Source organism: Danio rerio, chromosome 6, assembly GCF_049306965.1.
Source record: "Danio rerio strain Tuebingen ecotype United States chromosome 6, GRCz12tu, whole genome shotgun sequence".
NCBI lineage: Eukaryota > Metazoa > Chordata > Actinopteri > Cypriniformes > Danionidae > Danio > Danio rerio.
The window spans coordinates 55617078-55632079 of record NC_133181.1 but is presented as its reverse complement, the minus strand read 5'-3'; the positions used below and the strand labels follow the sequence as shown (position 1 = coordinate 55632079).

At 37.3% G+C, this 15002-nt stretch overlaps 3 protein-coding genes across 3 annotated transcripts; all 3 read right to left on the bottom strand.

Moving 5' to 3' along the window:
- Positions 1 to 5326: 5326 nt before the first annotated feature.
- On the bottom strand, positions 5327 to 7031 carry or90d2 (olfactory receptor, family 90, subfamily D, member 2). The gene has a single exon (XM_021477305.3). It carries the CDS (start codon positions 6254 to 6256, stop codon positions 5327 to 5329), a length of 930 nt encoding a protein of 309 aa, XP_021332980.2. The 5' UTR covers positions 6257 to 7031.
- A 127-nt stretch (positions 7032 to 7158) lies between these two features.
- Positions 7159 to 10082, bottom strand: or90g2 (odorant receptor, family 90, subfamily G, member 2). The gene has a single exon (XM_073954865.1). The coding sequence runs from the start codon at positions 9364 to 9366 to the stop codon at positions 8434 to 8436; it is 933 nt and encodes a 310-aa protein (XP_073810966.1). The 5' UTR covers positions 9367 to 10082; the 3' UTR covers positions 7159 to 8433.
- A 296-nt stretch (positions 10083 to 10378) lies between these two features.
- On the bottom strand, positions 10379 to 12154 carry or137-9 (odorant receptor, family H, subfamily 137, member 9). Its single transcript, NM_001130804.2, is given in 1 exon segment — positions 10379 to 12154. A coding segment is annotated over 1 exon segment (933 nt). The 5' UTR covers positions 12039 to 12154; the 3' UTR covers positions 10379 to 11105.
- Positions 12155 to 15002: the final 2848 nt, after the last annotated feature.

Sequence of the window (15002 nt, the reverse complement as noted above, 5' to 3'; positions counted from 1 at the left end):
ATGTGGAAACTTCCACTATGGGGATTTCGTCAAAATCAAATCTGAAAGAGTATATAAAAGCGCCAATGAAATGCCAATGAGTTGGCAGTGTCAGCATGCACAGCTGGCGCTACTTACAATCAATTTGGAATATAAGAGCTGTGTGTGCCAAGATGAGGCATCCATTTCTAGCTGAAGAGCCCTACACGCCCAATAGCTAAGGGGCAATCATTGTGGCGAAGGAACAAAGCATTTCTGTTCCCCACTTAGGGGTACTACAATGCTATGTGGAAACTTCCACTATGGAAAAATGTATGGAAAACCCCACAATAATTAAACCTTACCTTGCCCCCGATGAGAGGGTATGCCAAGCCAAGAGCATGAGCGCATATGCATCACCAGAGACACGGTCTTCCAATGTGTTCCTTGGCCCTTACTTATTTCTCTTCAATGGACGTTTTACAGATTTAGATATATTTTTGGGAGTCATAATGCATCTATTTAATTTTTAGGAATTTTAATACGACAGTACGTTGGGAAAGCGTGCAGTCGCAACAGGGAAAACGCTGCAGAAGCTAGCGGAGAGGGAAGACACGAGTCTGCCAATGAGGGGGGACTATATCGTGGCTGAGTGATCATATGGGATTGCCAGTGAGGATCTCATATAGCAGGCACCTATACCCAGAACTCGGGTTGACCAGCGGACATGCCAACAATGTACCGGGCCAAAACCTGATTCCTCCGCTGAGTCAGATACTGGGGGCCCCGGCGGAGTCTCTGCAGGGTTCACGTCCTCAGAGCAGAGGTGATCGCAACGTCAACCCCTCAGTGAGGAGGGGATAGGCTTAGCTCCAGAAAACTGAAGGAGGATAGCACCACATTGATCTGGCATGTTCAGGGTCCTTCTCGGGTAAAAAGAATACCACACAGCGAATAGACCACTTTAGGGTGTAGACATGCCTCATAAAGGGTGCTCTAGCCTAAGTGACGGTGTTAACCACCTAATCGATAGGTCATCTAAGTCCTCCGCGCTCCATTCATGGACCCTACGAGAGGCTTAGATCTGGGCGCGGGTGCCAAACACCCTCCCCGAGCTTAGTAAAAACCCAGAGAGACAGAGAGAGCCCGAAGGGGAGGACTTGTACAGCTAGGCTCAACCTTCAAACGCAGACCGCAGAAACTGACAGTGGCGTGGAAGTATAGAGACATGAATTACGTGTTCCTTAGTTCTATTGCTGCAGACAAGAAGACAGCGGTACAAAACGCGCAGATCTATGATTGGCTGTAGCCCACCGCTCTTTTTTGGGTATGATGAAATACATGCTGTAAAACCCGCTCTTCATCTTGGCTGAAGGAACTGGCTAGATTGCATCCTAAGCCAGAAGAGGCATGGCAAGCAGTCTTATATGCCCGCCTATAGAAGACTCAGCCCATCGCATTCGACTGTACCGCTGTGAATTCCTGGGTGAACTCACAGATGATGTCTCTGAATGGCCCAGCCTGGGATAAGGGCAATTAAAAAGGCAACTTTGTCAACTTTGCGAATATTTTTATATTTTTCTCCAGGTTTAGCCAGAGGTAACTGTCCTGGACCAATAATGTGGCCACTGACCTTCCCAGGGCACACGCCGCAAATTTGTGATCCATAGGGCACAGTCAGTTGCGGTAAGGGTATAACCCTGCTGGTCCTACACTACCCAACCCGCTTCAAGCTGGGATCGAACTGGCAACCTTCCAAATGAGAGTTGGTTGCTTTGACAAGGAGGCTAAAGACCAAGGCCTCTAACATCTGTTGCTAGAGCACCTTTAGAGGTCAGAGGAGTGAGGTTTACCTGCACAGCACTTACTAGCTGGCCTCCGTTACACTCACCCCTACACCTCACTCCCATCCGGTTTACAGCTCCAATGTAACTGGCAACCTTCCACATGGGAGTCGGTTGCTCTAACATGAAGGCTAAAGACCGCAGCCTCTAGTTTAAGTCGCTAAAGCACTTGTAGAGGTCAAAGGAATGAGGTTTACCAGCACAGCACTTATTAGCTGGCCTTCATTACACAGGGCTCATGTATCAAGCGTGGGTTGGAACCATCCTTGTGCAGCTGGACCAGTGCCGGGAATGAAATGCTAAAAAGACGCGCTGCACGACCATGTTGCTATTTTAGGAAATTCGCAACAATACATACCGCTCTGGAGGGCCGGACCCAAAGAACGCCAGGCAAGGGAGAAACCCAGCTTGACCATCTGCCACCGTGTATCACACACACTCTAGACCGGGAGAAGCAGGCCGCTTTCTCGTTCTTTCTCTGTCGTAACAGTCAGAGAAAACCCTCATCGACTCTCTCAGAAGCTCCGTGAAAGAATCTGAAGCGAAAAGGATACCTTAGCTTGATACGTGCTGTGCTTGTGTTCCAAATTAATTGCAAGTAGCATTTTTCATTTCATTGGCCCATTTATATACTCTTTCAAATGATTGGATTCTGACAAATCCCCATAGTGGAAGTTTTCACATAGCATTGAAGTTTCTCTCCTGAAGGGGAACCTCCAATTCCTCTGGCAAATTTATGAGATGGATGCTTTTGGAGTTGCAACCCAGCACTGAGAAAACACTAACTAGTAAATCCCCAGTGCTGGAAAACACCTATACACTCTCCTATTCACCCACATATTCATACACTTAAGTCAGTTTAGTTTATTCAGTTGACCTGTACTACCAGCCTGATCTCACGAGGAAGCGTAACTTTTTACATTTTGTCAGTTTAGATTCAGTCGTATGAAAATGTATGATTTTAAAAAGGAGGCATGGTACTAAACCCCGCCCCCAAACACATCCATCATTGCTACTAAGCACTTCGTACTAAATTGTATGAATTTGACTGTACAAATTCATATGAATTAGTCACAAAATCAAAAAGTTAAGAATTGCCGTGAGATAGCATTGATACCACATGTCTTTGGACAATGGTGGAAACAAGGGCACAGGGCAAACCCATGCAAACACTGAGAGAACTATGCTGCCAGGACTCAAACCAGCGATTTATTTATTTATTTATTTATTTATTTTTTTTTTTGCTGTGAGGCAACGTGCTAACCACTGAACCATAATAAATGAATAAATTAAAAAATGCTCATGAAAAAAGCTGAGACCGCTTGACTAATTTAGACAAGTAGAACCTGGCAAAATGATGTATATTTTATAATCATGACTTTATTTGGTTTTATATTTCATTAGTGTTTCTTCTTGGCCTTTTTGGATTTTGGACTTCTGCATCTGCATGTAAAACCTAAAAATGTCTGTTTTATGTGCTTAGGCTGAGGCAGCACGGCTGGGTCAATTGGCGTTTGTGTGTGGAGTTTGCATGTTTTCCCCGTGTTTGCGTGGGTTTTCCCCACAAGTCCAAAGACATGTGGTATAGGTGAATTGGGTACGCTAAATTGTCTGTAGTGTATGTGTGTGAATGGGTGTGTATGGATATTTTCCATTGATGGGTTGCAGCTAGAAGAGCATTCGTGCATGAAAAATATGCTGAAAAAAATCATGGTTCATTCCGATTTGGAGACCCATGTGAAAGGACTAAGCCTAAAATAAAATAAATGAATGAATGTGCTTGAGCTCCCTCTATTGGTTTGACTTAAAAATAGGAATAATATAGCACATGAGTGCAAACATGTTGTGATCCAAACAGAAATGATAAATATTCTTTTGAATATGTTCATCTTGAATTCCAACAGAGTATTTTGTCTATTGCTGCTATAACAAAGGAGTATTTTTTCCACCCGGACCAAACCCACACGAACGCAGGGAGAGCATGCCAACTGACCCAGCCGAGGCTTGAACCAGCGAGCTTCTTGCTGTGAGGCAAAAGCACTACCTACTGTGCCACCTCATTCATTTTCAATGCTGCTAAATAATATTTCTTCATGGAGGCAGGTCTACTGACTGACAGTGAACAAATATTCATAATATCATAATCTCAGTCAACATGGACAGTCAATGGACTCATAAGGTTTATTTGATTCAGCTTAAAAATGTAAGGCAACCAGGAATGTTTTAGTGTAGAAAGGACAAAGACTAGGAATTTACATTACACTAATTTATACTAAAAACACAGTTAATAATGATCACAATTACAGTTGCCATCCACATTTTTTTCATTGCCTTGCTTTACTGCTCCTTTAATACATATATAATAAATCCCATTACAGATACATTCGAACTAACGTGAATCTATTGTTAAGAGGCCTTGTATCGAAACCAATTAATTGAAATGCAATGCAACTATATTAGACAAAAACATACATATGGTGCTAGTTAAGTGATTGGGAGATATAAAAAATATTTTAAATCTTTGATATTTAGTAATCTTTATAATTATGTGAAATGCACCTTTGTGGGTGTACAAAAGAGTTTGTATAAGTTATGGAAGGGGCAAAAATAGGAATTCACATTTGACTAATATTGACAATTAGTACAGAAAACACAGTTAATGATCAAAATCAGTTGCCATAGACATTCTTTTCATTGTCTTGCTTTACTGCTCCTTTAATACATACATGATAAATCCCAGTACAGATACGTTTAAACAAATGCAAATCTAATGGTCAAAGGCCTTGCATCAAAAGCAATACATTGAAATGCAATGTAACTATATTAGACAAAAACATACATATGATACGAGTTATGTGATGGAAAGATACAAAAAAAATGTTTTAAGTCTTTAATATTTAGTAATCTTCATATGTAATTATGTGAAATGCACCTTTGCTGGTGTACAAAAGACTTTGTATAATGCTTTTAATTCAAAGATACATAGAGATACTAGAAAGGGCAAAAATAGGAATTCACATTTGACTAATATTGACAATTAGTACAAAAAACACAGTTAATGATCAAAATCACAGTTACCATAAACATTCTTTTCATTGTCTTGCTTTACCGCTCCTTTAATAGATACATAATAAATATCATAAAAGACATATTTGAACACATGCTATGAAAAGAGGACTTGCATCAAAGGCAAATAATTTAGATGCTATGTAACTATATCAGAAAAATTACACAAGTTGCTAGTAATGTGATGGAAAGAAAATAAAAATCTTTTAAATATTTGTTATTCAGTAATCTTCATATGTAATTATGTGAAATGCTTCTGTGTTACTGCCATTAGCAGCCATGCCATCTTCAAACTGCTACTATTTTGTTCATTCATCAATCAGAACCCATTTCTCATTTCTATTTTCTGCAGAGAATAAAGAAGAATATAAACTAGAATAATATAAAAGGTACAATATAATATATTATTCTTTACTAATAATATACTATATTATATTTTATGATATAAAATATTCTGCTTATTGTTTGATTGGATCAACATTTACAGCAGATAATTTACATGTAAGGAGTGCCTTGATGTGATTAAAAAACTGTTTATCCCGAACACCATAAATCAGGGGGGTAAGAAGTCTTGGTAAAATACTAGTTAGTAGGTAGTTGAAAAAGTTTATTTTCTTCTGCTGTTCAGTTTGGAGTGGTGCATAAATTTTGTCTAACACAGGAGTAATGTAGGACAGCATACAGAGCAGAAGCTGTGCTCCGTGTAGCAGGATGGTGCTTTGGGCCTTTTTTGCTGAGGATTTATTAGTGGAAGACCTTTTGGCTTTAACCATCACTTGGCAATATGTATATACGAGTATTAGCCACACAATAGATGAGTAAATTCCATTCGAAATTTTGCTTAGTTCAGCATGGCTTGGTGTGTTATAAAGAATTACTGAAGTACAGATAGTTGTAAAAAGAGCCAAAGGTCCATTAATTAAAAGGAGAAAAATGTCGGTCAATCCAGGTAAAATTCCAACACTCCATATGAGAGAGATGAGCATGTACGTCCAGCGCACTGTGCAAATCTGATGGTGATGCAGTGGTTTGCAGACGGCAATGTAACGCTCAATAGCCATACCAGCCAAAGTCAGAGGAGTGTTCCTATGAGTTACCGAGGTTATTAACAGGAGCAACACGCAGAACGGGACAGGCACATTGTGCCATGCAAAAGTCATCACAAAAAGAACTACAGAAATAAAAACCATGAGCATATCATTCATAACCAAGTGAATATACAGTATATATCGTGGATCACTGTGGAAAATTGATCTCCTAAAGAATATGAATACAAACATTCCGTTAATGGAGATGATTATAACAGCAAGCAAAACAATGGAAAAAATTTTAGCAAACGCATCTGCATATCTTTCTTGTTGACTATATAAAAGCACTGTGGAGTTCATTGTGTTAGTGTGCTGCTGGAAATTTCAGTGGTTCCTATAAGTGACAATTCTTTTATACGTTTTGCTGTTGGTGTTATTGTTATCGCTCTTCCTGTTAAAAGACTTTGATGGCTGTTTAAAGTATAGTAGGCTCTTCTTTTCCCTAAAGTTATTCCAATTATTTAATCTGATAGGAAAAATAAAGAGAAAAAAAACATCTGGTTAACAATTTACATTATGAGTAAAACATTTTAAATTAAATACATTGCTGAAACATACCTGTTCAGATTGCTTTGTAAACTGCTCTAGATTTACACACACCAGCTTATATACATGTTTAAAATAAGTAGAAAAAAAGGCACTAGAGAGAAAGTGAGGGGAGAAGAGACAGAGAGGAAGAAAGCAAGGGAGGGGTGAGGCTGAGGCATCATGTTGCAATTATGGAAATATCTGATTAATATAAAAAGTTAAGATATTGGCATCATTTAAAAAACATTAGACAATTTAATATGCTATTATTTTCCAGGGCTAGTCACATTTTCACCTCCACTTTTGTGGCTTAATCAGGCTTTGTCTGGGCTTCCTCTATGCAGCAGGCTACAAAAACACCTCTACATGAAAACTGTCTTTAAAACAGATAAATCTACTTGGACATCAGAACAAAAGATTAACTGATAGTGACTACGTCAACATGCACATCGAAATCAAATTGTTTGACTTAATCTGAATAAGACAATAATATGATTAAAGTTTTTACATTATTTGCTTTATGCATGTTCTCTTCATGATCCTGTTTTATATGTTATAGCACATAGTTCGGTTAACGTCATTGCATCACCGCGCTATCCACATTTCCTCCGGAGTTTCATGTACTTTCAAGTGTTTCATTTTTAATGTGTCGACTTTAACTGCAGTTTGGCCTTTTCACTTCCCCATTCAGGAACATTACATGCATGACCCCCGTGACAAACACAATATTCAAAAAAAAAAAAAAAAAAGTACGAACTGCTGGAAGAGTGTAGATTTAATTAAATTTGATATGGGTTAAAAATATGGGGGAAAACTCTTATAGTATCAAACTGCAGTAGTTAGATAGACTATCCTGTCGCAAAGTGTGTTGAAAATCCTTCACGATGGTAATAGTTTGATTGCGGTGTTTACGTGGCTGTACTGCACTTCAATAATGCAACTAAAATCAGCATACTCCACATGTCTTAATCTGATTTCTGTTTAGTTTGTTATGACCTTAATCAGATTAAATTAATAAAAACATGCTGTTTGGTAGACTCTTAATCAGAGTATTATCTTAATCATATTAAAATCTGATTATTGGTGTCCATGTAAACATACTCACTGTCAGGTAGATAGTAGATGGTAGATGACACTCTTTTGCCTTCATCAGTTTTATTTTTATGCTGAAGATTTGTTATGATTTATGTTGTTTAATCTCTACCATTGCAATAATCTATCAAATAAGTCCTATATATCCTGAGATCTGTGCCAACTCACAAATACATACCAGCCACTTTTGTTTTTCTAAACTGAATTTAATGAACCCCAACTGGAAGCATATTTACAGTTAGGATATATTTCATCTCACAATGTTTGTATGATTTCATGAATCACCCTGGATCACATGAGCACTGAAATTGAAAAAAATCACAATCATGCATTCAATAAAAATGTAGACATAGTGGCAGAGTCAACAGTGAGGGTGCTGGAGCCAACATTTTAAACCAGTGGTTGGGTTAGTCCATATTTGGTGACATTTTTGTAACAGAAAAAACAAGGGTAGTATATTTTTGTTTACATTTACTCAATTAATACACACTTCCATCCAAAGAAAAATAGTCTATTCAAGATATCCATTTATTATTAAAGGCCTTCCTAGGAAAATGTAAATGGTGACAGTGCCATGCTCTACTAATTGGGATACAGGAATTATTGACATTTTGAACATTTGCTTTAGTATTACAAGTCATTCATCTAAGTGCAATGCTTACATCAAGAATTTACACTTTGAAACACATTTACATTAAATATTACAGAATGGTTGTTACACAAATATATGATGCATTATTTTTGGAATTTAATAAATTATGCACTAATTACACAAAAGTGCTAATTATAGCATTGTATTTTAACAGAGAGTAAACAAAATTTCAAACAGCTAGTTTAGGAGTCTTTTTTTTTTTTGCTTATTGTTTGGTTGATTCAACCTTTACAATAACTAATTTACATGCAACAATGCCTTTCATGTGACTATAAAACACTTTATCTCGAACACCGTAAATCATTGGGGTGAGCAGCCGCGGTAGTAAATTTGTCAGAAGGTAATTACAAAAGACCAATATTGACCGATCGGCTGGTAACAGTTGAGCATACATCAGTTCTAGGTAGCCAGTAATGTAGGACAGCATACAGAGCAGAAGCTGCGCTCCGTGTAGCAGGATGGTACTTTGAGCTTTTTTTGCTGAGGATTTATCTGTGGAGGCCTTTCTGGCTGTGATCAACACTCGACAGTATGTGTATATGAGTATTAACCACACACCAGATGAATAAATGCCAGTCATATATTTGCTAAGTTCTTCATGGTAAGGTGTGTTATAAAGCCTTGATGCAGTACAAATAGTATCTTTAGTATAGAAAGTAGGATCAATAACTGAAAGGAGAATAAAGTCAGACAATCCAGGTAAAACTCCAACACTCCATATCAGAGAGATGAGGATGTACGTCCTGCGCACTGTGCAAATCTGATGGTGATGCAGTGGTTTACAGATGGCAATGTAACGCTCAACAGACATGCCAGCTAAAGTCAGAACACTGTTCTTATGAGTTTTTGAAGCTATTATCAGTAGTACAACACAAAACGGGATAGGTACATTTCGCCATGCATAAGCCATCACAGAAAGAGACACACTTACAAAAACCATGAGCATATCATTGATAACCAAGTGAATATATAGAATATATCTTGGATCATTGTAGAAAACTGAACTCCTAAAGAATGTAAACACAAACAGACCATTGATGGAGTTAATTGTGATTCCAAAGATAACAACAATGAAATTTCTAACCAAAGCATCCCTGAATCTGTCCTGTGCATTAACCTGAAGAACTGTGGAGTTCATCGCCTTTGTGTGCACCTCTTAAAATTCAGTGATTCAAAATCCTAATTTTTTTCTATTATTGTAGGTTGTTTATATGACATCAGTGTCTGTTCAGTGAATATCCATAAGATTTTTCAATGTGTTACCTGAAATGTATATTTGAAGTTTTATTTTCTGGTCCCAGATCAGATACAAATGTACTAATGCGATTGTTTTGTCCAGTTCACTTCACTCCAGAAATGAAGTCAACCGTTTATATACACATTTGAAATGTAAAAAAGAGGGAGGGAGGAAGAGAGAGTGAGAGAGATGGCGTGCATGCAAGTAAACTAAATTTGGCATGTTATTTTGCATATACTAAAGTCAAAATTATTAGCCCTGCTGTGAAATTTTCTCTCAAATATTTCCCAACTGAGATTTAACAAAGCAAGCAATTTTTCCCAGTATTTCCTTTATTTTTTTCTTCTGAAGAAAGTCTTATTTGTTTTATTTCAGCTAGAATAAAAGCAGTTTTTAATTGTTTTAAAACTAATTTAATGTTAACAGTTTTAGCCCCCTTAAGCAAATTTTTTTTAGATTGTCTACAGAACAAACCATCATTAAACAATGACTTGCCTAATTAACCTAGTTAAGCCTATGAACTGCACTTTATGACAAATACTTGTATTTTGAAAATTATCTAGTAAAATGTTATGTGCTGTCCTCATGGCAAAGATAAAAAAATCAGTGAGTAGAAATGAGTTATTAAAACTATTACATTAAAAATGTACTGAAAAACATATTTCTGTTAATCAAAAATTAGCAGAAAAATATACAAGGGGGCTAATAATTCAGGAGGGCTAATACAGGTATATATATATATATATATATATATATATATATATAGATAGATAGATAGATAGATAGATAGATAGATAGATAGATAGATAGATAGATAGATAGATAGGTAGGTAACGTTAGATGATAAAAAAATCCTTCTGCTTATTGTTTAATTAAATCAGCACTTACAACCAATAATTTACATGAAACAGACCCTTAATGTGATTAAAAAATTGTTTATCTCAAACAGCATAAATCAATGGGGTAAGAAGTCTTGGTAAAATGCTAGTTAGTAGATAGTTGAAAGTTTATTTTCTTCTGCTGTTCAGTTACGAGTGGTGCATACATTTTGTCTAACACAGGAGTAATGTAGGACAGCATACAGAGCAGAAGCTGTGCTCCATGTAGCAGGATGGTGCTTTGAGCTTTTTTTTTGCTAAAGATATATTAGTGGAAGACCTTTTAGCCTTAACCAGCACTTGTCAATATGTGAATATACAAGTATTAGCCACACAACAGAATAAATAAACTTATAGTTACACATTTAATACACACTTCGATCCAAAGAAAATAAGTGTTTTCAAAATAAAAATTTATTATTAAAGGCCTTCCCAGGAAAATAGGATTGGTGACAGCGTCATGCTCTACTAGTTGGGATACAGAAACTATTGAAGTTTTGAAATTATTTTTAAGGTTTTGACATTTACATTAGTGTTACCAGTAATTCATCTAAGTGCAATGCTTACATTAACTAATTACACTTTCAAACACATTTCTATAAAATATTGCATAATGGTTGTCACGCATGAATATATGATGCATTAATTTTTTGTATTTAATAAATTATGACTGCACTAATTATACAAAAGTGCAAATTATAGCATTGTATTTTAACAGAGAAAATTAAATGACAAACAGCTAGATTAGGAGGCTTCTCTTAATTATTGTTTGGTTGATTCAACCTTTACAATAACTAATTTACATGCAACAATGCCTTTCATGTGACTATAAAACACTTTATCTCGAACACCGTAAATCAGTGGGGTGAGCAGTCGCGGTAGTAAATTTGTCAGAAGGTAATTACAAAAGAGCAATATTGACCGATCGGCTGGTAACAGTTGAGCATACATCAGTTCTAGGTAGCCAGTAATGTAGGACAGCATACAGAGTAGAAGCTGTGCTCCGTGTAGCAGGATGGTGCTTTGAGCTTTTTTTGCTGAGGATTTATCAGTGGAGGCCTTTCTGGCTGTGATCAACACTCGACAGTATGTGTATATGAGTATTAACCAAACACCAGATGAATAAATGCCAGTCATATATTTGCTAAGTTCTTCATGGTAAGGTGTGTTATAAAGCCTTGATGTTGAACAGATAGTATCTTTAGTATAGAAAAAAGGATCAATAACTGAAAGGAGAATAAAATCAGCCAATCCAGGTAAAACTCCAACACTCCATATCAGAGAGATGAGGATGTACGTCCTGCGCACTGTGCAAATCTGATGGTGATGCAGTGGTTTACAGATGGCAATGTAACGCTCAACAGACATGCCAGCTAAAGTCAGAACACTGTTCTTATGAGTTTTTGAAGCTATTATCAGTAGTACAACACAAAACGGGATAGGTACATTTCGCCATGCATAAGCCATCACAGAAAGAGAAACACTTACAAAAACCATGAGCATATCATTGATAACCAAGTGAATATATAGAATATATCTTGGATCATTGTAGAAAACTGAATTCTTAAAGAATGTAAACACAAACAAACCATTGATGGAGTTAATTGTGATTCCAAAGATAACAACAATGAAATTTCTAACCCAAGCATCCCTGAATCTGTCTTGTGCATTAACCTGAAGCATAGTGGAGTTCATTACCTTTGTGTGCACCTCTTAAAATTCAGTGATTCAAAATTAGATTTTTTTTTCCTATTGTTATAGGTTGTTTATATGACATCAGTGTCAGTCCAATGGATATCCATAAGATTTTTCAATGTGTTACCTGAAATGGAAATTTGAAAGTTTTATTTTCTGTTCTCCGATCAGTTATTGTAAATTAAACAGGTGAATTAAAGTGAAAAAAATTACCTAATCCAATTGTTTTGTCCAGTTCACTTCAATCCAGAAATGAACTCACCCGCTTATATACACATTTGAAATGTAAAAAAGAGGGAGGGATGTAGGGAGAAAGGGAGGAAGGGAGAAAGAGACAGTGAGCTAGCAAATGAGGGTGCACGTAAGGAAGATAAACTATTTGGTTTGTTATTTTGGTCACTGTACATCTACACAATCCTAAATATATATTAGGGCCAATAACAAAAAAAAAGATTTCCATGTTGGATTCTAAGTGGACTACACACACACACACACACACACACACACACACAAACAGACAGACAGACAGACAACACGTGCAGTACAGCACACACGGTGAGCGAGGGATCATTTCAGATTCATCAACACGCACAGTTGCGTTCCTCAAATTTGCTTAAAGTAAGCATTCTACGTATGGCTGTATTTTACAAGCAAGGATTCTGGCACAGCAACGTGAAGCAGACACTTTACAAAAATTGCGTGTAGGGGGGAAACACGTCAAACATATGAAATGTGAGGGCTCATGGAAGGTGCTTAAAGGCAGAGCTGTCTTTGACAGCTTGCGACTTCATCTGCCACTTTCACAGAGTACATTTACATGAACACCAATACTCCGCTTTTATGATTAAGATAATACTGACTGAAGCTGCGGCCACACTGGGCTTTTCCGCGAATGCGTCTGACCGGAAACGCAGGGTCATGCGTCAAATTTTGCAGGTTGCTGCGGTGCAAAGTTCCAGCTTGGTGAACTCTGACCTGCGAAATCGCATCACTTGACTGCGTGAGACCAATCGAGGATCAAAACATGATATCTCTGAACAGAAATTTGGAAAAACATGGAGCAATCGCTTACTTTTTTAAATGCCTAAAAAGCTTGTTTAATCCCACCCCTTTTCGCAGCGCCATACGACAGAATATCGCATACTCATGTGACTGCAACTTAAGAGTCAACCATGTAAGCAGCCATTTTTGTTTTTCTTCCGTTCGTCATGCGGTATCAAATTCCAATTAAAACATCATGAATGAAAATATGCTGAATGAGAGTGAACTGCAGCTGAAGTCAAGAGATTAAAAATTTAACACCCGAAATTGCATGAAACTCTGAAGGAAAGGCAGAATAGGCTGGTGATGCAACATTAATTGTTTTATACTGAAACTTTCCCTCTAAAAGGGCGTCCTTGGTCTTATCCATATTTGTTTGCACATTAAACACATGCAGGGCCGGAGCAAGCTAAACTGGCGCTCTAGGCAAACAGCAAACGCTGCCCTCAACCCGAAAGTGACCGGTTCGCAGATGAAAGTAGCGGATAAAAGTGAGAACTGGGGGGTTTGCTCACTATTCTGCTGCCCAAGGCGGCCAACTGGGTCACCCCTATGCACGCTGAACAAATGTCGGCCACAACAGAAAATAAAAAAAACTGCAACTGCGTTATTAATTTTTTTTTACACGTTAAATAGAATTTTGACAGCCCTAATATGTACATACAGGGCTAGAAAATAAACTTTTTGTCTTGTTTGCGCTGTTGCTCCTAACTTTAAAAATTTAGGAGCTTCAGCCAAAATTTTGTCGCACCCACCATTTATATGCACTGTTACTAGAAGTTTTATAATAACAGATTAAAACTAACAAAACTAAGAATTAAAAAATAAATGCATGTGCCCTTGACATGAATGAAACCTAGTCAACTATAATGACTGTGTTCTCACAGGTGGTGTCTAATATTACACAGATGCTATTGACATATAACTTATTATATGCCTACATCTTCTTAATAGCAATAATAGTCTATTTAATAGCTGCAATATTAGTTTAATCTAAGTGAATGCAAGACCTTTTGAGATGGTGTACGCAGGGATAAATTTTACATGCCTGCATGGCTAACAGAATCCTGACAATTAAAGGAAAGATTAACCAGAACCTCTCATGATTAAATTGTGTTGTGTAGATGCAAACGTGGTTACCTGCAAACTCCATCCTATAGATTTTACGTTGAAAGCTGTAGTAATTTTCATAGCAGACTTCAACCCAATGCAAGTCTTTTATCCACTCTTCGAAAAGTGTAAATGGTGGATTAACATTCACCACATGATCACTAATAAGATGTGCCATTATTGGTAGCTTTAGGTGGTTTCTAAAACAAAATTTGTCAGTGTTGTTTTTATTCTCTCGTCTTCAATGCTTCACATTTTCGCGGCTGTAGCTCCCTGTCATCTAAAGGCATTGACTGAGTGATTGACAGCTGATATTAACCAACCAACTCATGTTAAGTTCTAGTAAGTGGGCTATTCATAAGAGCTTTAAGGCTTTAAGCAAGCATTGTAGGCTTTGTTTACTGCAGCAAGTTGACAAGACAACTGTTTTGAACTATACGTTTGAGGTGCAAAGATGCATTCTGCATGAATGTCTCTTAAAACCGTGCATGCTCTAAATATTTTGCAGTGAAAACAGGTCGCACAGCAACAATTTTATGCACTCGCAAAAATGCTTCCAAATATATTTTGAGATCGCTTAGATAAAATTTTGGGCGCATATACCCAAAATTCCACCTATAAGACCATAGTGAGAAGGTTTAATTAGCAGGCTAATTAGCAAAGTTTTGCTTAAAGTATTGCAATGCACACAACACCATAATGAGGACATATTGTTGGTGCGTGTCTGGGCGCATCTATGACTAAGACAATTTGTCTTTGTGTGTATCAAGTGCCAAGGTATTCAGTGTAATGTCAGCATACCACCAAGAAGGA